This window comes from Leptopilina boulardi, unplaced genomic scaffold, assembly GCF_019393585.1.
Source record: "Leptopilina boulardi isolate dan_hultmark-lab unplaced genomic scaffold, ZJU_Lbou_2.1 LbouV2_229, whole genome shotgun sequence".
In the NCBI taxonomy this organism is placed as follows: Eukaryota; Metazoa; Arthropoda; class Insecta; order Hymenoptera; family Figitidae; genus Leptopilina; species Leptopilina boulardi.
Window position 1 is genome coordinate 1,631,477 of NW_026137784.1, and position 22,584 is coordinate 1,654,060.

At 28.0% G+C, this 22,584-nt stretch overlaps 2 protein-coding genes and 1 long non-coding RNA gene across 5 annotated transcripts; 1 reads left to right on the forward strand and 2 right to left on the reverse strand.

Annotated features, from left to right (window-relative positions):
- The first annotated feature begins 146 nt into the window (after positions 1–146).
- LOC127279994 (protein crumbs) lies at positions 147–20,736 on the forward strand. 3 transcript variants are annotated; one of them, XM_051302667.1, is made up of 17 exons: positions 148–457; positions 8,476–8,837; positions 8,998–9,178; positions 9,712–9,873; positions 11,661–11,985; positions 12,078–12,520; positions 12,780–12,961; positions 13,060–13,213; positions 13,471–13,935; positions 14,019–14,754; positions 14,853–15,255; positions 15,324–15,779; positions 15,859–17,440; positions 17,513–17,891; positions 17,974–18,286; positions 18,367–18,681; positions 18,797–20,736. In XM_051302667.1, exons 1-17 carry the CDS (start codon positions 433–435, stop codon positions 19,037–19,039), a joined length of 6,726 nt encoding a protein of 2,241 aa, XP_051158624.1. In that variant the 5' UTR covers positions 148–432; the 3' UTR covers positions 19,040–20,736. The 3 variants fall into 3 exon arrangements, with proteins under 3 accessions (XP_051158625.1, XP_051158624.1, XP_051158626.1); XM_051302668.1 differs by lacking the exon at positions 9,712–9,873 and having other exon boundaries at positions 147–457; XM_051302669.1 differs by lacking the exons at positions 12,780–12,961; positions 13,060–13,213 and having other exon boundaries at positions 149–457.
- On the reverse strand, positions 3,126–7,607 carry LOC127280008 (uncharacterized). The gene is made up of 5 exons (XR_007842766.1): positions 7,359–7,607; positions 6,820–7,036; positions 6,186–6,389; positions 4,489–4,707; positions 3,126–4,039 (listed from the first exon to the last, which is right to left on the reverse strand). It is a non-coding gene; the product is annotated as an uncharacterized LOC127280008 (long non-coding RNA).
- On the reverse strand, positions 20,700–22,552 carry LOC127280003 (endonuclease G, mitochondrial). The gene is made up of 5 exons (XM_051302685.1): positions 22,186–22,552; positions 21,821–22,014; positions 21,452–21,688; positions 21,201–21,381; positions 20,700–21,104 (listed from the first exon to the last, which is right to left on the reverse strand). Exons 1-5 carry the CDS (start codon positions 22,438–22,440, stop codon positions 21,000–21,002), a joined length of 972 nt encoding a protein of 323 aa, XP_051158642.1. The 5' UTR covers positions 22,441–22,552; the 3' UTR covers positions 20,700–20,999.
- Positions 22,553–22,584: the final 32 nt, after the last annotated feature.

Consider the following 22,584-nt stretch of genomic DNA (forward strand, 5'->3'; position numbering starts at 1 on the left):
TGGAATTTGTTCATCATCATCAGTGACTCGTCAGTAAGGAATTCAGTGGGTGGAGGAAATAAAGATTGTTGCTACGCACCTGGTGGCGTGGAGTTGCTATTGTCGCGGGAAGGGGCACTGAAAACCGATGGCGATGACTGGGGTCAGGTGGGGGACCAGGGGGCCGTGCTGAAGCGTTCTCCAGGACAGTAGTTCGGTATGTTTGTGCCGTGAGTGCGGGTGGATGTGTATAGTTTAAAATCAAAAAAGAAAGAAGATTCGCGCCGCTCAAAAACCCAGTGTTTTTTGTTGTTGTGAATTTTTGCTAATTTAATGGATACAAGGTGCCACGCAATAATGTGTTGTGAGTGAGTGGATTGAGAGGAAGTTATTTCTTCCCTTTGTGTTAAATTAAATTTCCCACGGATTTCCAGTAGAAGTCCGGCCGGAGAAATGCGGACGCTTTACGTTGTCACAGGTGAGCACTCCCCCTTTATGACCCCCTCTCGATTCTTCTGACAACTAGCGCGTTCTCCATAATTCCTATAACTTAACTCTTTTGAGAATATTTAAATTTTATTGTGAAATAAAAAAATACACGATTATGAGCAGTATTTTTTGACAGATAGTTTTTTTTTTAGTCTTGACAGTTTTTTTTATAGGTTATAGTTTGTTTAGTCACTCGTAATCATAGATCTTAATCTTAATAAAAAAAACTAAATCTCATTTTTTGGTTAAACTTAGAAGAAAAGTTGGTGACAAATTTTGATACCTATAGGTATTTAAAAATATTTAAACAGTTTTTTTAAGTTGATAATAATACTTTTCTAATGGAAAAAGTTTTTTTTGGTTTTTACTTTGCAATGACTAGAAAGTTCCTCATAATTCGAATGTAATGGCGGAAATATATCATTAATAAATTCCTTAGTTTAGTTTAAGGAATTTCTTATTATTGCTAATGACATTTCTTTTGTTTTGTCAGCAAAATTAACTGGATATTTAAAATACCAAAACGCAGTTGTATTTAAACTCTTATAACCCATTTATAGTATTGCTATTATTATTGTATCATATAATAATTACTAGCTATTCTTATTGTCATTAGTGAAATTTTTTTTCAAAAATACGTAATTGTTTAGAATTCAGTTTTTTTTCTTACCATATTTTCTATGACTTGAAAATACTTTTATAAAATTTTTAAATAAAATAATTTATTATACAAATTTACATGTTTAAATTTGAATCATTATTGTTTATTCATTTTTAAATAACAAATGCATCTTTGTCAGTAATAAATGGAGGGAAATTTGTTTAGGACTGGTATATGCACTAAGAAGCGTATAGAATCAGAGAGAGAGAAAAAAAAAAAGAAAAGAATTTTTTTTTTCCCGTTCAAATTCAAGGAACCATTCAGTTCTGGTTTTCAAATGAAAAATACGTGACAGGTGAGATCTCCATGGGTTAGGAGTGCACCTGATCTTCTACCTGCGATTATAATGCTCCAAGGGAGAAATTTTCATGAAATGCATTGGTATATTTTTGTCACGAGAAAAATCATGGACCCCAAAAATATATGGTCCAGGAGAAAAATTTTATTTATTGCGTGGGAATTTTTTTTTTCAAATTTAATCTCCTTTTGCTGAATTATAATATCAATTAATTTAGAATTATATTTTATTTGTCTAAAAAAGAGACGTGATTGTTCACTTTATTCAGAAATTCATCCAAGTTCTCACTATGTATATAATATTCGAGATTAAAATTACCATTCGCGTGTTACCTAACTTTCATTTCTGCCCACACTGCGGGAGATTCTCTACACCATTGAAAAGTCTGATATGATCTGGATTAAAAGCTCATTTTATATTCTGTATAATTATATCACTGTTGATTTTTTTTTTTTTTTTTATCGGTTCGAATATTTAATGCGCTTTTATTTCACTATTTTCTATAATAGTAAATTCATTTTTTTCTAAAGAGTGTTAATTTTTTAAATTTCAATCGCAATTGTATTTTGGCCTTGATTTTTTTTCAGTTAATTATTAATTCAAGGCTTTTAATATAAATCATTAAAAGTCATGCAAGTCTTTAAAAATGTTTTTCTTTCGGGAAAGTTAGTTTCTTATGAAATAAACTAAAAAAGTTTAGTTAACGGATTTTATTTTTAAGTTAAAGGAAACATTTTTAAGTCATATAGCACAGGTGGAATAGGCTTGAATTAATGAGTCTCTCTTCACGCTTAGATGCGTAACTTAAGTGCCTTCGCCATAAGTATATTTTACTTTCGTGCAAACATTATTCTGGTGGCCATTTTGAAAGAAAAATTTTGCAAACTAGAGAATAAAGATGAGCACTTATAAAGAATATAAAATAAAAGGGAAACATATATGTATATATATTTGAAAATAAAATTACTAAAGAAAAATTATTTTTTCAAAATAAAATAAAAAAAAAGGAAATCGTTCTTAATTAATAATTCATTGAAATGTAAATAACATTACATAAATCTAGATTCTAGAAGTTCATTAATTTTTTCTTGGATAATTGTTAAAAAAGTTATTTTTATATTTTCTTGATAATTAAAGAATAATATTAATATAATGAAGAAAACAATTTTTTTTTTTCATTTAAAATTTAAATAATTATAATTTTTTCTTTTCTTTTGTGTATAATTTTCTTTGTGAACACTTTAGGAAAAATTTGTTTATAAAATCTAAAACAATAATATAAAAAATTAATAACGAAATTTTTAATTCAATTAACGATTTTTCTTTATTTTTTTTAATTCTTATTCTGTTTTTTATTTTTCAATATTAATGTTAAAAGATTGTCTAAAAATAAATATCTTCCTTTATTTTTTATTATTATTGCATTTATTTTCTTGTTTGTTGCACGAGAATTTATAAACAAGTTTACGGTAAAAATAAATTTTCTTCTTTAGTAATTAAAATTCTGACATTGATGTAATGTTTAAGAATAAAAAACATGAATATTTATTTTTTAACGTTTAATAAAATAAAAATAATTTTTTTTAATTAAAACCATTTTTTTTTAAGTTTTTAAATTGAATAAATTTTTTATCTATACTATTATATTTTTTTTTGATTTGAATTAAAAGAAAGGTAAATGACATGATTGATGTTTAATTTTATTATTATACGCCATAGACGTTTCGCTGACAAAGCTGTGTTATGGGCACACAACGAATAGTGCAATTTTAGGGCTTCCGGCAAACTATTACGCAACGAATTCGATTTCTTTGGAATATAAAAAGAAGTTTCAACATCTATTATTATCAAATAATTATTATAAGCTTACTATAAATTATATGATGAAATTATTTATTTTTCTACTCTTTTTCTAATTAAAAACTTATTTTTTTATCTAATTTATTATTTTATTTTTTCTGCACGTAAATATATATTTTTTTTTTATTAAACAAAAGAAGAACAAAACTTTTGCAGTAAAATAATAATTTACAGCAGTGAAAAAATAATTGGCTTTTCATGGTGAAGTGAGCGTAACTTTATATACTCAACAATTGATATAGAAAGAGAAATATATAGTGAATATGTCGCTAATTGCCACCGATTGTATATGGATACGATAAATAAACGATTGAACTGAATTTATGAAAAAAAAGAGAAGTTGAAACTTTTTTTTTTTTATTCCTCCCTTCGAAAGTCGATATTTGTAATATAAGAAAAAAATTACAAAATCGTTGCTGATACCCACCAGAATGTAATCGACACCAGTCTAACGTTACGGAGATCATCCACCGTGAATTCAGTGTAATATTTCCGTTACGGTTCACTCGCAACCCGTGTAATGTGTGCATTATACCAAACACTTGACGAAAATTCCAGTTTATGAATAATAAAAAAAAAAAAAAACTGAGAATATTTGTAAAATTCGTTTCAGAATTTTTTTTTTTTCTTTCGACGATTCATATTGTAAAAGATGCGTCATTTCCGGTTGGCAAAGTTTGCGCCTTCTTCGATAGTTGTGCGCCAAATCGTGAGTTCCTCTCTTGACCGTCTTTGGCTTCCAGGAAGTCATCCTTATAGTCACGTTGGAAACATAAAAAAAAAATATATATATATACATTAGTCACAGAATTTTTTTTCTGCTGAGAAATATTCAGACAACAAAAAATTTTTAAAAATTGAATTTTGCAATTGTAAATTTATTTAGTAAATTATAATTTTTAATGAATATTTTACAAAAAAAAAGTAATATCAAGCGGAAAGAAATTAAAAAACAAAACTCATCTGCAAAGTATAATGGGTCCTTTTGCAAAAAGGAACAATAGAGTGAAATTCACGCGGAAGCAAATCGCTGACGTAATTGAAAAAAGATTAAACAATTGAGATTATTATTTGTTGTTTTTTTTTTACTCAGGAATAAAAAAGCAATATTTTTATTTTCTTTGACAAGAAAACGAATAGAATTTAAATGCGGATGTATATAGAAAATAGTAATTTTTCATATATCGAAGCTCATACTTACAATTAGAATTACAGAAGATGTTTTTAGTTTCGATAAATCCTTTTTCATTGTTTCCATAAATTATTTCAAGTGTTTATGCAACACTTTCTTTCCATAAATTTTTCTCGATGTCGATTCCGGATTACATATATGATGGGCGTTTACTTGTTAATTATATATGTCGATGAAAGATAGAAAGCTGTATAGATTTATTATTCTTCAATCGACTCGAAAATTGATCTGAAATTCATATAAAAATTATCAAAAAAATTAACAAAAAAAAAATAATTCTCTTTGTTTTCTAAACAAAATTAAAAATTCAATGCGAGTGAATTTTAATCAAATAAAATTTCATATATATTTATGAAATTTTTTCGTTCTCACGCTTTCGGTTTCTTTTATGCAAAAATGCTTATTTTACATTTCTTGCACCATGAAATTTTCCGAAGCGCACGTTTTAAGTCTTTCTATATAATTAAAATTATTTGAGACTTATTTTTTTCAAAAATTTTCTTTTTAAAAATAGATTCTTTCAAAGTGTTTTTTTTTTAAAGAAATATTTTGGTTCTGAATTATCGTATCGTTTTTGGATGATTGCCATAGTGTTGAATTTAATTTTTTTTTCTCTTTTATTTTCTAATGGTATAATATTATCAATGTCAATATTTTTCTTGGTCATGGTCTAGTGCATTGAAATATGAAAATTTAATTTGCATTCTTGCGAATAATAGATATATTTGATTCCTTAAATGGTCATTATAGAAATAGAAATAATGTCTGGATTCCCACACACAGTCGCCAAAGGCAATGTGCACCGTGAGAAATTGCTGAAGTAACAAATGAATGGCATAACTCGATTGCAGAATTTTATTCAAGAAAATTGCATATATATTTATAAATTTTCTATAAACAAATCTCCAAAATTATCAGATGAAAAAATGGCAATCTTTTTTTTTTCAACTATAAGTGTTGCAAATTCTACTGAACTTGTAATTGATATTAAAAGAAGTCTATAGAGACATTATGAGATTATTATTATTATTATTATATAAAAATAGTAAACAGGTTTAGATAAAGAACTGTCGTTATGCATTCCCACGCAATCGATTTGCCCTAAAAAGCATTTTTTTTTCTTTCTTTTAAAAATGGCACAATTCTTTCAAGGTGATCTGAAGAAATTGTAATGGTTGACTGATTGTTTATATTCTTACAAACAAATATAACATTACAAAATGATGCTCCAATTTTCTAGCTGAGAATTTAATCTATAAAAGAAAAAATGAATAATTATTGAAAAATTAATTTTTTTTTTTTTTATTGTAAATTAAGAAATAAATATTATGAAAACGAGATGAAAGTTTCATCTATACTAGAGAATGCGGTATATATACAGAATGTCTTTCGTAACGGTTTTCTTTTAGTCTTGAAGGATCATCATCGTGGATCACTGACCGTCTGAAAGTCATGGTGCACCGTAAATAAAATTGATCACAAAAATAAGCAAAACTTTCTTTCAATAATATTATAATAATAATTTTCTCTTTTCAAATTGAATTCAAAACAAATACAAATAATAATTAAATGAATATATATATATATGAAAATAAGATTTTTATAATTAGATTATAATAGAAATTCAAATCTTATTTTTATTTTAAAAAAATTTGAAAATTAATAAAATATGATTTTAAATAAAAAAAAAAAAAAAACAAAAATACCGGTTTCCGTTGTGTCTTCTCATCTTTCACTCAAATCACGTATACGGGATTCAGGTCTCGTTAACATGTCGAATCCTCCGTAACAGTAAAATTTGCATTCTCTTTTAAAGAGAGAGAAAGAGATAATTTTGTCTGAGGCTTTTCGTTCCACTCGGTTGATGAAAATGCAGAAGAAATATATAATTTCGTTTCACGAGCTGAAAACTTTCATTCTTTTTTTTTTTTAAAAAGGACATATATATAGAAAAAAACGATTTATTTTAATAAAAGAATTTTAAAAATAAATAATAGATTCAACTACTAAATAAACAAATAAATCTCATATAACTAATTTTTGAATTTTAAAAAAATGTTAAGATTACAAACGGGATTTTAAAATATTTGCAAATATAATAAATAATTAATTTTAAACTTGATTGATAATGTGAAGTAACTTTAAATTCTTGTTAGGAAACCGGTTTTCATACCAATGAACTCTAACTGGAAAATGAGTCACACGAACAAAAATCAATTCAATTTTATCAGTTAATAAAAGCTATTAAAATTGTATAGATTTTAATTTTTGAAAAAAAAAAATATATCTTCTTTTTGTATCAAATTTGAATTTTATTAAATTTTTGATGTTTATACTTACTTGAATTATTATATACATATATATATATATATAGCTAGCTATACGAAGCATCGAAGTCTCCCGAAGTTTGAAAAATTTAAAAGCTGCCCACGATTCTCGGTCAGTTGTAAAATAAATCTTAAGCCTTACAATCTTTTGTTATTGTTACAGTAGCTATAAGCGCTTTAAGAAAGTGATAAGGAATCTCCTCGTTGTCATTGTAATAATCTAAAAGGTTCTTATTTCAAAACACACATGTTACACATTAATAAGTAGTAGTTTTTTTTTCGATTTGTTTTTAAATTACTAAATACAAATAAAATTCTATATTAATTTTTTGACAATAAGTTTTTTCCTTAAAATCTTCATTGTTAAATTTTAAAGTATTTCCCTAGAAAAAAATTATAGAATTATCGGTTTCTATATTTCATTGGGATTATATATAAAAAAAAAGGGGCTGGAAATAAAATCGCTTCCTTGAGTGCTTCACAGCTTAAGCTTGAATTCCTTGCCAATTTTGCATGGTCGTATAAATTGTGTATAGCAATAACGAAAGTTACCTTTTTTTGAGCCGCGTGGTATCATCAGTGCTCGTAAAGTATAAACACTGAGTAAGGCTTCCGTGCGAATCGTTGCCGGTGGTTTTTCTTTAAGACCGGATTTAGAAAATATGGTATATTTCTTCTTTCAACTAAACTTATAACTTTTGCCTCACCAGATTTGCGATTATATTTCTACCTCTAGTTTTCGAAAACAACTCTTTTTGCGTTAAAATTTCAAATCAATAATTTTCTGAATCTTCAGTTATAAACAAAAGTGAAGATACTAGAATGTAAAGGAGCATTTACAAGTGGTGAAAAAAAAAAATTACCGACAGAAACAAAATGCATAAATCTGATTGGTTGTCTACATAATTGTGGACAACGAATAAGATTTGTACAATTTTTTTTTTGTTGTGACAGCTCGTTAGCGAAAAGTTAAAGGTTAATGAAATAAAAGTTAATTTTGTTAATTTAAAAAAAAATTGCAGACTGCTTCTTTTTGAAAGATGAACAATTTTCGAAACGCTATTAAAATAAAATAAGAATACAATAAAATTTAAGATGCAAAGACTCAAAAGGAGATACAAGTACGCACTACAATTTCTTGTCGAAAGGATGTATATAATTAGTCAAATGTAAATTGCAGTAGTTGTATTTCTGAAGTAGTCTAATTACAAGTATCTTACGTTTCATATTCTGTTCCAGATTGTTTCCTTTTGTTATATATATATGTATAAATTATACTGTCTTCAAATCTAATTCTTCAGCATGAAAGGAAGCGCATTAACTTTCAATTTTAATCTTCTTTTTCAAGAAATAGTTAAAGTTTTACTCAAACTAAAATACAAAAAAAAAAAAAATACATGACAAAAATAGAAATTTTTATAATTCATAAATATTCTCTTTGCTCTACTTTTAAAAAGGTGACGCATTACTTACACATTCGATTTTAAGTACAACTACAATCTGATTAACGTTCGATCGTTAAAATACTTTATCGTGACATAAATTTACCTCTATCTAATCATTTTTGTATACAGAAAAAAAGACGAATTTAATAAAACAATTATTCAATTATTTTTAAAAAATTTGGTTTTTGAAAATAAAAAAAGAGAAATTAATTTCTATTTTTCAGTTCTCTCAATTCTTTGGGTGTCGACGCAACAAAATTCCCAGGATGGAAGATCACAGGAATTACCTCGGGAGGCTTATTTCAATGGTTCAGGATATTTAATATTAAGTTCCTTTGTCTCAGTTCATAGACACAGTGGTCTTAGTTTTAGAACTTGTGAATCGGGAAATCTTTTTACACAATGGTTCAAAAGCGATTCAATAAGTCTTAAAGTTAATACCGAGGGTCTTCTTTTTGTTGCAACTGTTAATCAAAAACGATACGAAGTTAAATTAAATGCCAAATTATTGGATAATGTTTGGCACAATGTTAATTTATTTTTCAAACTTGGAAATTTAACTCTCAATGCAGCTAATCACAATCAGGTAATTAAAAATAAAAAAATTTACCTCTACTTTTTTTGCAATTAAACGGATTCATTTTAAAATTACCTAATTTCATTTAAATTATCGAAAAATCATTTTTAAAACAAAGACTATATTTTTTGAAAAATCGTAATTATTTTTTTGTTGTTGAAATTTTCAGATAATAGCAAATGCCACTTACAATTCGGCAATTCTTACACTTCCGGATCACAGTGTGAATAGTTCTTTGATTGTTGGGGACAAATTTCGAGGTTGCATTCTCCAAGGACCTGGAATACTTTTTAATGATTCGATCAACACAGGCGCCTTTTTTGGATACTGTCCATCAAATTTCACAGGATGTAAGTCTCCGAACGGATTTTTTTTAAATAAAATTAATTTCAGAATCTTCAGTTAAAAAATTATTTGTTTTCAAGCGAGAAGTACTATAGATTAATTGTTCTTATTTTTAGAAAAGCACATTTTTTTTTGCAAGAACACAGTTTGAGAGTACAATTGTTTTCTATTTTTAAAAATGAGATTTTGTTTTTACGAAAAAAATTTTTTCAAAAAGAAATTTCTCAAAATAGAAAATATTTTTCGTAAATGCAAGTAAAGAGTTTCTAAATTGAAACTATTATTTTTCCCTCTAAGGAATTTTCGCTTGATTAAGAATGCATGTCTATAGCTAATTGAGTGTCTAATTATTTTCAACAAGGCTATTACAATCCGAAATGGTTATTAAATACGTAAATAAAAAAATGATTTTGATTATAGATAAATATATAATAGGAATAAAATTTATAGAATTAAATAATAAATTTTTTTTTTAGACTTTTTGAAAGTATTTAGATTGTAGACCTCATTAGATAGAGCGTACTTATAAAAATTTCAGGTGGTTCCGGAAAGGGAGACGAAATTTCCACCCCAATATCAACAATGGACAACTGCAAACACGAGCCCTGCTTGAGGCACGGAAAATGCGTGTCGAGGCAAAACCGTTACGAGTGCCACTGTTACAAACGATATTCCGGCAACAACTGCCAAATTGACAATGGTAGATCTCGACTGATCCTTCACGACCCAATTCGCATGACCTTTCTATTCATGGGGACAATATGCTTTTATTTTAGAAATTGTTTATTTTTTTTTCACCCGGTCAATGCTCTTTAAATATTTAATAATCAGTCACGGAAGTCCACAATTACTTAAATTACTTCACTAAAAGAGAAGAACGAATTTTGCTAAATATAAATTCAATCATTTTTTAACAACAAAATTCTGAGATTTAATTTGGGGAATATTTATAAATTATTTTGTTACATTGTCTCTCGTAAATATTTGTTTAGTACAATAAAAAAAAAATGGGCGCTTTTAAATAATTGAGGAAATTGTGGCAGAGACGATAACTGGCAGGTGTACGATATGAGTACATTAATCGATTCAATCGTGCATTGTACTATGAAGCTACTAACTGTATATACTAGGTTTAAGAATTGATCCACCCTCTTTCGGTTTCGGTCTCACAATACGTGTGGGTGCATTGCCTTATCGAATAAGAATTCTTACGTTGGTCAAAACACTTAATTTAATATTAACGCTACAAATTTACACTTTAATTTTCCATTTTTTTTTCGAAATTTACTAATTATTATTATAACGTAATTAATTTTTTTACTTTCAGGTGTTTTATTTAATAAAATACCTATAACCTTTCGTAGTTTAGTTTAACTAACAATTTTATTTATTTAAACATTTTATTTATTAGTAAAAAAAAATTTATTATAGAAATTATCAAAATTGACTAAAATATTGGTCATTTTATCTATAAATTTTTTTTTTTTATTTAAACCTTGAACTCTAGTATTATTGATTTTAAAAGAAAAAAAAGGATGTATATTTTATTATAAATGATTTATAATTATGAAATATTTATATATTTATTTATATTTACATATTTATTTATATCTGATATATTTTATCTTTCATTGAAAAGATGTACCTAAAATAATAATTAAATTTAGTTACAAATTTTTAAATTATATTGTTTTGTGATAAAAAAAAAAATTCTCCAATACCGAAACAAAAAGAAATTCATAGATCAAATTTTCAAAAAATCTTTACCAATAAATTATTATTTAAATTTAAATTACCAATTTTTAAACTGAGAAATATTGAAAAATTATTATTTTACAATTATACTTGTCGAGCAGAAAAAGAAATATTTAGAAAAAATTACAAAATTTATAAATAAAATTATTTAATTTTAATATTAAAAAATAAATTGTTTCTAAGAAATATTCAGCAATTATTTATTATTTGAAAAAAACAAATTTACTGCTGAATTCTCAAAGTCCAGCGTTATTCAGCACAAATTTTTTTTGAAAATTATTTGTTTTTTTTTTTTATTCTAGTCTTGCAAAATTGTTAAATTAAAATTAAAATAATTTAAAAATGTTTAATTACATATAAATTGCATTTGTGAGTTTAGAAAATATCTTTTTTTTAATTCCTATAATTATTATTAAAATGTTTGGTACAAAAAATAATTTTTGTGAAAAAAAAAAAAAATTTTTTGCTATAACTTGTTGCATGATAAATAATGTAAATATTTCTAAAATGTTGTATTTATAGAAGAATATTGTAATTAATGAATTAATAATAATAATAATTGAGTGAAGCTGAAGGGGAAAACTTTCTCACGTTAAATGATATCACGTATATAAGATCTGTGGTTACACGAATGTGCATGAATATAACACTCTTGGCTTTTAATTTCACTTAACTAACAGATACATCACTTGGCGAATATTTTTATTAATATATTTTTGTGATTTAATTTAGGTTCACCATGTTTGAAAAATCCTTGTCAAAGTGGAGGCACCTGTTTCGAGGATCAAAAAGGTGATTATAGCTGCAACTGTTTATCTGGATATACTGGCACTCATTGTGAAACAAAGATGGGCGAAAGATTGTGTAAGGACAATCCCTGCAGGAATGACGCTATCTGTGTGGAATCAAACAACGATTACAAATGTGAGTGTAAACCTGGTTGGACTGGAAAAAATTGCGATGTCAACTTTAACGAATGCTACTCAAATCCCTGCTTAAACGCCGGAATTTGTATTGATGGAATTAATAATTATACCTGTAAATGCGAAAAGACTGGGTTAGTAATTTTCATTTCTATTTTTTTTTTTTTTAATTTTTTTTAAAAAATATTTTTTTGGTATTAAATGTAATTTTCTTTATTTTTATTAGATATCGAGGTCCTTATTGTGAGATAAATATTGATGAATGCGAGGATAATCCCTGCTTGAATCATGGCAAATGTTTTGATCATTATGGAGGTTACACTTGTCAATGTCCAGTGGGATTTGATGGATTAAATTGTGAACAAAATGTTAATGAATGTCTCTCGACACCTTGTTTAAATGGTGGAACATGTGTCGATGATGTTGGCTCATATCATTGTAATTGTCAAAATGGTTTTGTTGGACGTAATTGTGAACATTCCCTAGCAATTCAAGCGCGTTTTGGTTCGGAGAATGAAAAATATTCACCAAATGTTTGTAAACCTGGATTTGTTGGTAGTCCTCCTAATTGCTCGTTCAATTATTGTAGCAGTAATCCTTGTGAAAATCAAGGTACCTGCCACAATACTAAAGAAGGATTTACCTGCTCTTGCCTATCAGGATTTAAAGGTATGAGCGAACAATTTCTTAGAATGCTTTTGTTTGGTTTTTTTTTCAGTTCTTCATTTTCTGGGATATTTATAGTTCATAGTGGAAAAATTTCTTTAGTAATTAGAAAAAAAAGCCATTATTGTTTTTTGCTTTCCTGTTGATAATTTGTTTTTGTATATTTTTAATTGTGTTTTTTTGTAATGTGAATAACGTTTTTTTTTTCCTTTTTAATCCGCTTTTCTAATTTGTGTTTGTCGCATTTTTCACACATTCCTAGGACCCACTTGTCTCACTTCCATTTCAAATTGGTGTTCATTTTGTGCCAATGGAGGTACATGCATCGATACTCCTTATGGTACAATTTGTCAGTGTACGAGATTTTGGACAGGAACGCAATGCAAAGAACCAGTCACTTGTCGTGATATGCCTTGCAATCAAGCGACAATGTGTCGCGATTATGTGAGTTTTTTTTCTTTTTTTTTTGTGAATTCAATGTTTGTGTGCTTATGTGTCTGTCTTGATGGCAAAATCCTTTTTTTTTCCCTCATTATCCACAGCCTGGCGGTTATTATTGCAATTGTGAGCCTGGCTGGACTGGACCAGATTGCGGCATTGAAATCGATGAATGCATCAGCGATCCTTGTCGTAATGGAGGAATTTGCATCGATCAGACAAATAATTATTATTGCCAGTGTCTCTCCGGTTATACCGGTAACATAATTTTTTTTTTTTTGCTTTTTTTTCCTGTCATATTTGCTTACAATTTCACGTTTTCCATTGCTTTCTTGAAAATTTTTAGTTTTTTAGCCTAATTTTTCAAAATAAAATTCGTTAGCTAAAAATTTTGTTTGGTTAAAAAAAATTGTTAAAAAAGAAATTCTGTTAAAATTCTAAAACGTTTACGAAACTTTAATATTAATTTGAATTTGCAAATTGAATTCGTGATTTATTAATATTTATATTTACAGGTAAAAATTGTCAAATAAATTTTGATGATTGCGTATCTCAACCTTGTCTAAATGGAGGACAATGCATTGATAAAGTACATGGATATTCTTGTAATTGTACACGTGATTATATGGGTGATAATTGTGAGCTTGAATTCGATGCATGTGCTGTGAATCCTTGTACAAATAATGGAACTTGTACTTTAATGCCAAGATCGAGACGAGATTTTGTTTGTAAATGTCCAAAGGGATTTGAGGGAAAAACATGTCAGTTCAATACTGATGATTGTGTTGGAATTGATTGTCCAGAAGGAAGAGTTTGCGTCGATATTGTTGATGGTTATGAATGTAGATGTCGAGAAGGTTTCACTGGTTCAAATTGTACTGAATTAATTGATCCATGTTTTATGAAACCTTGTAATAATGGCACATGCGAAGATCAGGGAAATAAAACATTTAAATGCAATTGTCATGAAGGATATAAAGGTATTTTCAAAAAAGATTATTCATTTTGTTATTTTGTTTATTTTTAATTTACGATTAATTTTTGTAAAATTTAATATTTTCAGGTGAATTATGCGACGAGGATGTCGATGAATGTGCATTGAATAACAATACTATTTGTAACAATGGAATTTGTGTGAATAAAAAAGGTGGCTTTGAATGTTACTGTAAACCAGGATATTCTGGAAATTATTGTAATATTGATATTGACGAATGTTTATGTGGACCGTGTAAAAATAATGCTACCTGCATTGATAAAATTAATACATTCGAATGTGATTGTTCAGCAGGTTATGCGGGAAAAACATGTGAAATTGATATTAATGAATGTGAAAGTAATCCATGTAAAAATGGTGCCACTTGTGTTGATGGAATTGCCGCTTATAATTGTATTTGTTCATTAGGATTCACTGGATATAATTGTGAAACAAATATTGATGATTGTGAATCTCATCCATGTTTGAATCATGGAAAATGTATTGACGGTCTTAATTCATACACTTGTGATTGTTCAAATACTGGTTTTGAAGGTGAACATTGTGAGAATAATATTGATGATTGTATCTCAGATCCATGCGTGAATGGCGCTTCTTGTATCGATGATGTCAAATCCTTTAAGTGTCAATGTTATCCAGGATATATGGGAAATCGTTGTGAAATTGATATCAATGAATGTGAAAGTTCTCCATGTCAATTTAATGGCACTTGCTTGGAACGATCAAATGAAATGTATTACAAAAGTGATGCTATTAATAAACCTGAGATATTTAAAAAAGAATTCAGCTATTCTAATGCAAGCGGGTAAGAAATTGTTTTATTTATATTTAAATTTTTAAATATTTCTAAATATATTGAACAATTAAGAGAAAAATAAATTAAATTCTTTTTTTAATTTACAGATATGAGTGCCTTTGTGTACAGGGTGTGACAGGAAAGAATTGTGAAATAAATATCAATGAATGCGAAAGTAATCCATGTGAAGAGGGTACGTGCACTGATCGTATAGGTGGTTACACATGTGAATGTAATGAAGGTTTCGAAGGAGAATATTGTCAACACGATATTGATGAATGTAAACGTTATACTCCATGTGTAAATGGAACTTGTATCGATGGTCGAGCTGATTATTTTTGTACTTGTGAACCTGAATATGGTGGTAAAAATTGTTCAGTAGAACTCACTGGTTGTCAGGGCAACGCTTGTCAGAATGAAGGTACCTGCTGGCCTTATCTTGTTAATGAAACGGAACATAAATTCAATTGCACATGTCCTAATGGATATCACGGGGAAATTTGTGATAAGGTAAAAAAACAAATTTTTTATTTTCAAATACAAAAAACTAATTTTATTACAAAAAAAATATTTTTTAGATAACAAAAATGTCCCTGAGTGGAAAGTCTTATGTAATGGTAAATACAACTCGCGACGAAGGATATGATATTCAATTTCGATTTCGAACAACATTGCCAAATGGTCTTTTGGCAATGGGAAAGGGATTGACTTATTATATGTTGGAACTTGTGAATGGAAAATTAAATTTACATTCAAGTCTTTTAAATAAATGGGAAGGAGTTTTTATTGGTAGTGGATTGAATGATTCAAATTGGCAGAAAGTTTTTGTCGCTATTAATGCAACGCATGTTGTACTTTCTGCGAATGAAGAACAAACGATATATCCTATTAATTTAAATGAAGGCTCCAATGCGTCTCACACTTCTTTTCCAACAACTTTTGTCGGTGGTACGATTACAAATTTACGAAAACTTCCACATGGACCACCTTTCTTTGTTGGATGCACCGAAGATGTTGTCATTAATGGCGAATGGGTAATTTTTTTTTCTCTTTTTCCTTGTTATTTTTTTAATATTTCTTTTTTAATATTTCTTATTATCAATAATTTTTCAGGTTTATTCTGGAACAGAATCAAAAACTGTTTTAATGGAAAACGTTGAGTCAGGATGCTCAAGAACAGATCAGTGTGAACCAAATCCATGTGAAAATGGAGGTCACTGCACGGATATTTGGCAAAGCTATAAATGCGCTTGCGAAAGACCTTATTTGGGAAATGCCTGTCAATATAATATGACAGCGGCGACATTCGGCTATGAGAATATAACCGATGGTTTTGTAACTGTAAAAGTTCACGATGCTGCCAGACGAGCTGTGAGATCGATAATCGACATTTCAATGTTCATTCGAACAAGACAAGAGAGAGGAGATATTTTTTATTTAGGTTCAGAGCAAAATACTCCATTTGATCTCAAGAATCAGGATAAAAATTATATCGCCGCACAACTTAAAGGCGGAGAACTTCGTGTAACGATTCAATTTAATGAAACTGAATCTTATAATGTCGTTGGAGTTAAATTAAACGATGGCAATAATCATTTAATACAAGTAATTAGAAATGTAACCCTCGTTCAGGTGAAGATAAATGGAACTGAATATTTTCGAAAAACAATAAATGCAAGTGGTTCGCTCAATGTGACAGTTTTATATTTAGGTGGTTCACCTCATTTTTCTCGTAATATTCGACAAGTCGAAAGTAAAACAATGGAAACGCCAGAATCTCAAGTTCATTTTAAAGGTATTATTCAGGATGTTCAAATATCAAATGGCATGGAAACAATGGTAGTGGAATTTTTTCCTCTTAAGGCAGAAATTAGTCCACGTTTAAAAGATTTTGGTGAAGTTATTATTGATCAGACAAAAGTTTTGGAGAATGTAAGATCGGACAATGTTTGCATTAGTAGTCCTTGTTTTCACGATGGGAAATGTCATGTGACTTGGAATGATTTTTGGTGTAAATGTCCTCGTGGATATACAGGAAAGACATGTCAAGAAATGGAATTTTGTCAACTTCAAGATTGTCCAATTGGTTCGAAATGTCAGAATTTAGACGATGGATATGAGTGTCTTGCTAATGCGACATTTGATGGAATTAATACATCTTTCAATTATGTTTACAATCGAGAAGACTTTGGATTGAATGAATTTGAGGAGGTCATTGATTCAATTCAAATCACTTATAGATCTAATACAGGAGGAACTCTCATGCATGTTGCTTCGCCGTCCGGTGATCATTATTTCACTATTTCGGTATTTAAGGATATGGTGACAGTTTCTTGGAAATTGAGTATCGAAGACACGGGAATTCTTACATTTGGAAAAGTTGAACCTGATGGAAAATGGACTTCAATTATATTGAGATTGAGCAATCATTCAATTGAGAGTATTTTTAATAATATGAACGATGACTCGGTGCCACATTCGAGTCAGAATTTTAATTTTTCACTTTGGTACGAATTGCTTGTCAATGGTTCTGTCACTCTTGGTGGGCTGGGAACAACTTTATCTGATAAACATACTTATGATATGATTGGCACTGAAAGGCATATTGAGAGTAGAGACAGAATTAATGGAAATTCGGTTGATTTTGGTGATCAACGTTTGACGACTGCATTACCTCCACACAGCATTATGTCCGGTAAGTTGAATTCTAATTTCCATTGTAATTGTTTAATAATTGTGATTATAATTTTTTTTTTTTTTTCAACAGGTGAACCGTTTAAAGGATGTTTGGGAGAAGTAAGAATTGGAAAAATGTTATTGCACTTTTTCACAATGGAAGAGGTTTATCAAAATGCAAATTTTACGCCAATAGAATATTTATATCTTAAAAGAGATAACGTAACAGAAACATATAATCGAGATGAAATAGGATGCAGTCTCTGTTTTGAAAATGATTGTAAAAATAATGGTCATTGTAAAGATAAATTCAATAGTTATATCTGCGAATGTTCAGCAGGATTTACTGAGGATGATTGTTCAGTGGACATTGATGAGTGTGAAAATAATGAATGTCAAAATAATGCCACTTGTGTTGATAAAATTGCAAAATACGAATGTCTTTGTCAAGAGGGATGGAAGGGTCTACAGTAAGTATTTATTTAGAAATAGAATTATTTACTTTTTTTTTTAATTTCAATTTTCTAATTTTTATTTATTCTTATCATCCAGCTGTAATGAAGATATAGATGAATGTGAAACAAAAAATCCATGTCAAAATGGAGGAACTTGTAAAAATTTACCTGGTTCTTTTCATTGTGAATGTCCAAATGAATTTATTGGTGATATTTGTGAAACTGTAAAATTAATCACCTGTAAAGATAATCCTTGCAAAAATGGATCAACGTGTCTTGATGTTGTTAATTTAGAAACAGGAGATAATTATACCTGTAATTGTATGAAGGGATATGAAGGAAAAAATTGCCTTCCCTATTGTCTTATTCAAGGCTGTCAAAATAATGGAACATGTACAACCTCATTTGATGTAAGTTTCTTCTGTTAGTAATTATTCATTTTTTTTTCTAATGTTAACTTTTTGAAATTAAATTAAAAATTCAAATTCAGCCACCAGAATGCACTTGTCTTCCTGGATTCAATGGAAAGAATTGTGAATTTAATATTGACGATTGCGCTCCCGATGATCAAGGCAATGTTCCATGTAAAAACGATGGTTACTGCATTGATCTAGTAAAGGGTTTTCTTTGTAACTGTACTAACACAGGATATGAGGGTCCAAATTGTACAGAAGACATAAATGAATGTGAATTAGGAACAAATTGTGGGAATGGCGTATGTATAAATTTAAATGGAACATTCCGCTGTCAATGTAATGAAGGATATTGTGGTATAAATTGTCTAAATGAAAAACCATGCAGAGAGGTAATTTTCTCACATAATAATCAATAGAATAAAATAAATAAGCTCTAAAATTAATTTTGTTAGAATTTTTTAATGTATTTTTAAATTAAAATATAAAATTTTTATCTCCAAACAGGAAGTGGATTCATCCGAAGAGAATCTTCTAGGAAGTCAAGCATTGGATATTGCATTAATTGTTGGACCTATAATTGGCTGTTTATTCCTCGTAGCTGCAGGATCGTTGATCGCTTTCTTTATGATGGCTAGAAAAAAACGAGCGACACGTGGAACTTACAGTCCAAGTGCTCAGGAATTTAGCAATCCACGAGTTGAAATGGACAATGTGATGAAGCCTCCGCCAGAGGAAAGATTGATTTAAATTTTTCGTTATCAAATATCCTAGTCCCTCGTGTAAGTTGCTTTACTTCATCTTTTCTTTCAATTGGAAAAAAAAAAAAATTCAATAGAAAATTCATCTCCACGAGAGATTTTATGAGCCGTGATCAACTTTGACAAAGTTTCTCTCGCTTTTCTAGTCTCGATTTTATGTAATTTCTAAGAAACTTATTCATTTCTATCTAATAGCAGTGTTAAAATTTATCATAAAAGTTTCATTAGAAATGATAATAAGAATTCCATTGTGGCTCTTTACTTTTTATCAATTAATCATTCTCAACTCTATCAATAAATTGTTTGAGCTTTAATGAAAGTCTTCTTCGAAGACAAAATAAGACTCGTCTGGTTTTCGTATCGAAAACTGTTTAAAGTGTACTTAATACTATTAAAGTGTTCTTATCTTATTGTTAGATTGAAGCTCTAGAGCAGAAACAAAACCCGTCCATTTAGTGCCTAATGTACTCAATTGATTAAAAATTTTTATAATTTATAGGCAAACGAAACTTAATGCAATTATAAAACATTCCGAAATATCACGTGTCTTAGGACAAGATCTCCAAAGCATAATTGTGACTAAAAAAATAAATAAATAAATTCATTCGCTGCGATAAAACTATACTGTACTTAAAGCGAATGTATTTTTAACAGAACTCATGATTTATCTTGGAATTTGAAAAAAAATTTATACATTTTTTAATAATTTGAATTATAGAAAAAAATATTTAAAATCAAAAACATGAAATAATTATTTATTAGAAAATAAATTATTTGATTTTCTAAACTAAAAAATTCGCAAGATAATCATGTGCTCAATTTTTATCGAATCTAAAAATAATATTGAACGACGCGTTTTATTTTGAAAAGAAATGCTCAGTAAATTATATTTATATACATTTTATAAAAAAAAAAAAAATTTATTTTGATAGAAATCTCATTTTTTTAATTATAAAACAAAAATTTAACTACAACTGTATTAAATTCTGTCGTGTCGTTCAGATTGTTAATTTTGTAAATATTGTAGTTGATAAGTTATCAGATTTAATTATTAACTATTTTAACGATATTTTATATGAAGAATAGTATTTAACGATAAACGTATTATTATTTGATAATATTGAATATTTACCGTTGCGACCAAAGTATATATTTTGATCGTGGGAATAAAAGCCCAAGTGATTCTCGATTTTTGAAAATTCGTGAATGAAAAAATTTGTTTTCAAAGTTTTAAACAATTTTGCAGATTGTTACAGTTTTTACACTTTTTTTTTTTTTTTAATTCAATCATTTTGTTTTCAATCCCATTATATATTTAATATTATTTAAATATTGACTAATTGTTTAAAAAAAAAAATTATCGTGAAGTAAATCTATTTGTACATCTGCGATTCCGCAAGACTGAGATGTGGATGTGTGATTAATTGTTGAGGCACTGTGTGCTTGCAATATTTTAGAAATTTACTCAATTTTTGAGATTGTTATTCAACGATTAGAATTAAATTGAAAAAAAAAAAATAATTGCTCTTAATAAATTCGTCAAACTCGAATGTGTGGAGGATAAATATATTTTAACATTCAAGACTTTACCGTTATAAAATACATATCCAATTCTTAAGTAATTTTAATGTTAAATAATATGCAATTCGTCTCATTAAAATATATATGTATATATTATATATAAAACAGTTCATTTACAGATATTTACATTTTTCAATTAAAATAAATAATACTATAACAGTTTCGAAAAAAAAAAAATTCTGAAATGATAAACATTTACAATATGTAATCTTCAAGATCAATTTTTTCCTAAATGTTTAAATATTTAATGTATATAGTCAACTGTAATATTGCACGTAAAGAAGTATCATCAAAATATTTTAAAAAAAAATGTTTGCAATAAAATTTTCGAGACTGATTTAAAATTTGATTCTAAAATTTTACTTGTTTCATTTCCAACTAACGCTTTTTCCATTTATTTTATTGAGTTTCTCGCGAGATAAATTATCAAAAAATAATAAACCCGCTGCTCGTTCAATGCTCTCAGGTGGAACCTAAAAATAAAAATTTTTCATCATAATAAATAAAATAAAAATTAAATAAATTCAAAATATTAAATCGAAGAATTTAATTAAAGAGAATAAAATTACCTGGAAATTTTTAAGTGGCGCCTTATCATCAATTGGCGTATTTGGCATGACAAAAGCCTCCATTTCTAATTTATTATCGGCAGTTTCACCTACGACCACTTTATAAAAATGAGTCGGTACTGCAACATGATTGTTGCCAATAACTTCGTATCTAACGTATTTTTTACCATCAGCCTCAAGTCTTAAAATAAAAAATCAACTATTAATTAAAAAAATTAATTAAAAAAAATATAAATGATAAAAATACGAACTTTGGAAGATATAAAGGTCCTGTACAGACATATACATCTTTATAAATATTCGTTAAAGATCTAACATATTTTTCTAAACGATTCCATGAGTCTCTATTAAATCCACGACCCACTTGAGGTGCCATATTTGATAAAAGAAATGTTTCTTCTATATGTTTTTGACAAATTTTATGATTTCCAGCAGCTGCTAAATGTCCTCGATCGTAACCACTTCCTTTATAATCACTATTTTCTGATCTAATAATTACAAAAATTAAATAACTAACAATTTTTGCTTTTACAATTTAAGAAAATATAGATTCGAATTAATTTAGAGAAAAATAATTTTTATTTCGCCTATAATTTTTAAAATAATAATAAATTTTTTACCTGAAAAATGGATGAATACTTTTATCAACAATAAATTCACATTTTGAACGATCAACATTATTTTTTAGATGTATTTTTTCCTTTGTTAAATGTTCAAAAACCCAATGAGCAACTCTATTTCGTCTATCGTAAGAAAGAACATAATCTTCAAAAGATCTGACATTATCGAGACTTGGAAATCCATACTTCATAATCTAAATTAAATTAATAAAAATATATTTTATCTCATTATTCACAGTTAACAAAAAAAGGAAACATTTTCTAAAGTAAAGAACTTTAATAAACGTGTTAATGTTGTTTTTTTTGAGACAACAAACTTTAGAATAGGTTATGTTTAGACAAACTTTTTTTTTGATAACACTTACTTGAGTTATTCTTGACCCTGGTACAGATAATTTAGCACCCATATTCGCGTGATCATTAGCTGTTACTATCGGCGAAGCTGCCGATACTGTGCCAAAAATCGGCAGACAGGGTTTCCTCTTTATGTTCACGTTCAAAAATATGCTGTCATCTTTTTCATCATTCAATCTTTCGAAATGTTTTCCGGCAAACCATCCTCCTAACCCCACTCCCGTCAATGTACCAAATTGTAAAAATATTTTTCCCACACGTACCATTATATATTTTATTTTTCTTCAATATAAAACAACAAATTTATATTTTTGTAACTTTTTTGTATACTAAAAGAAAAACACTCGTGTTGCACTAGTAGCAGACGACAATAATGTCATACGATAAAATATCGTCTGCTAGTCACGTGA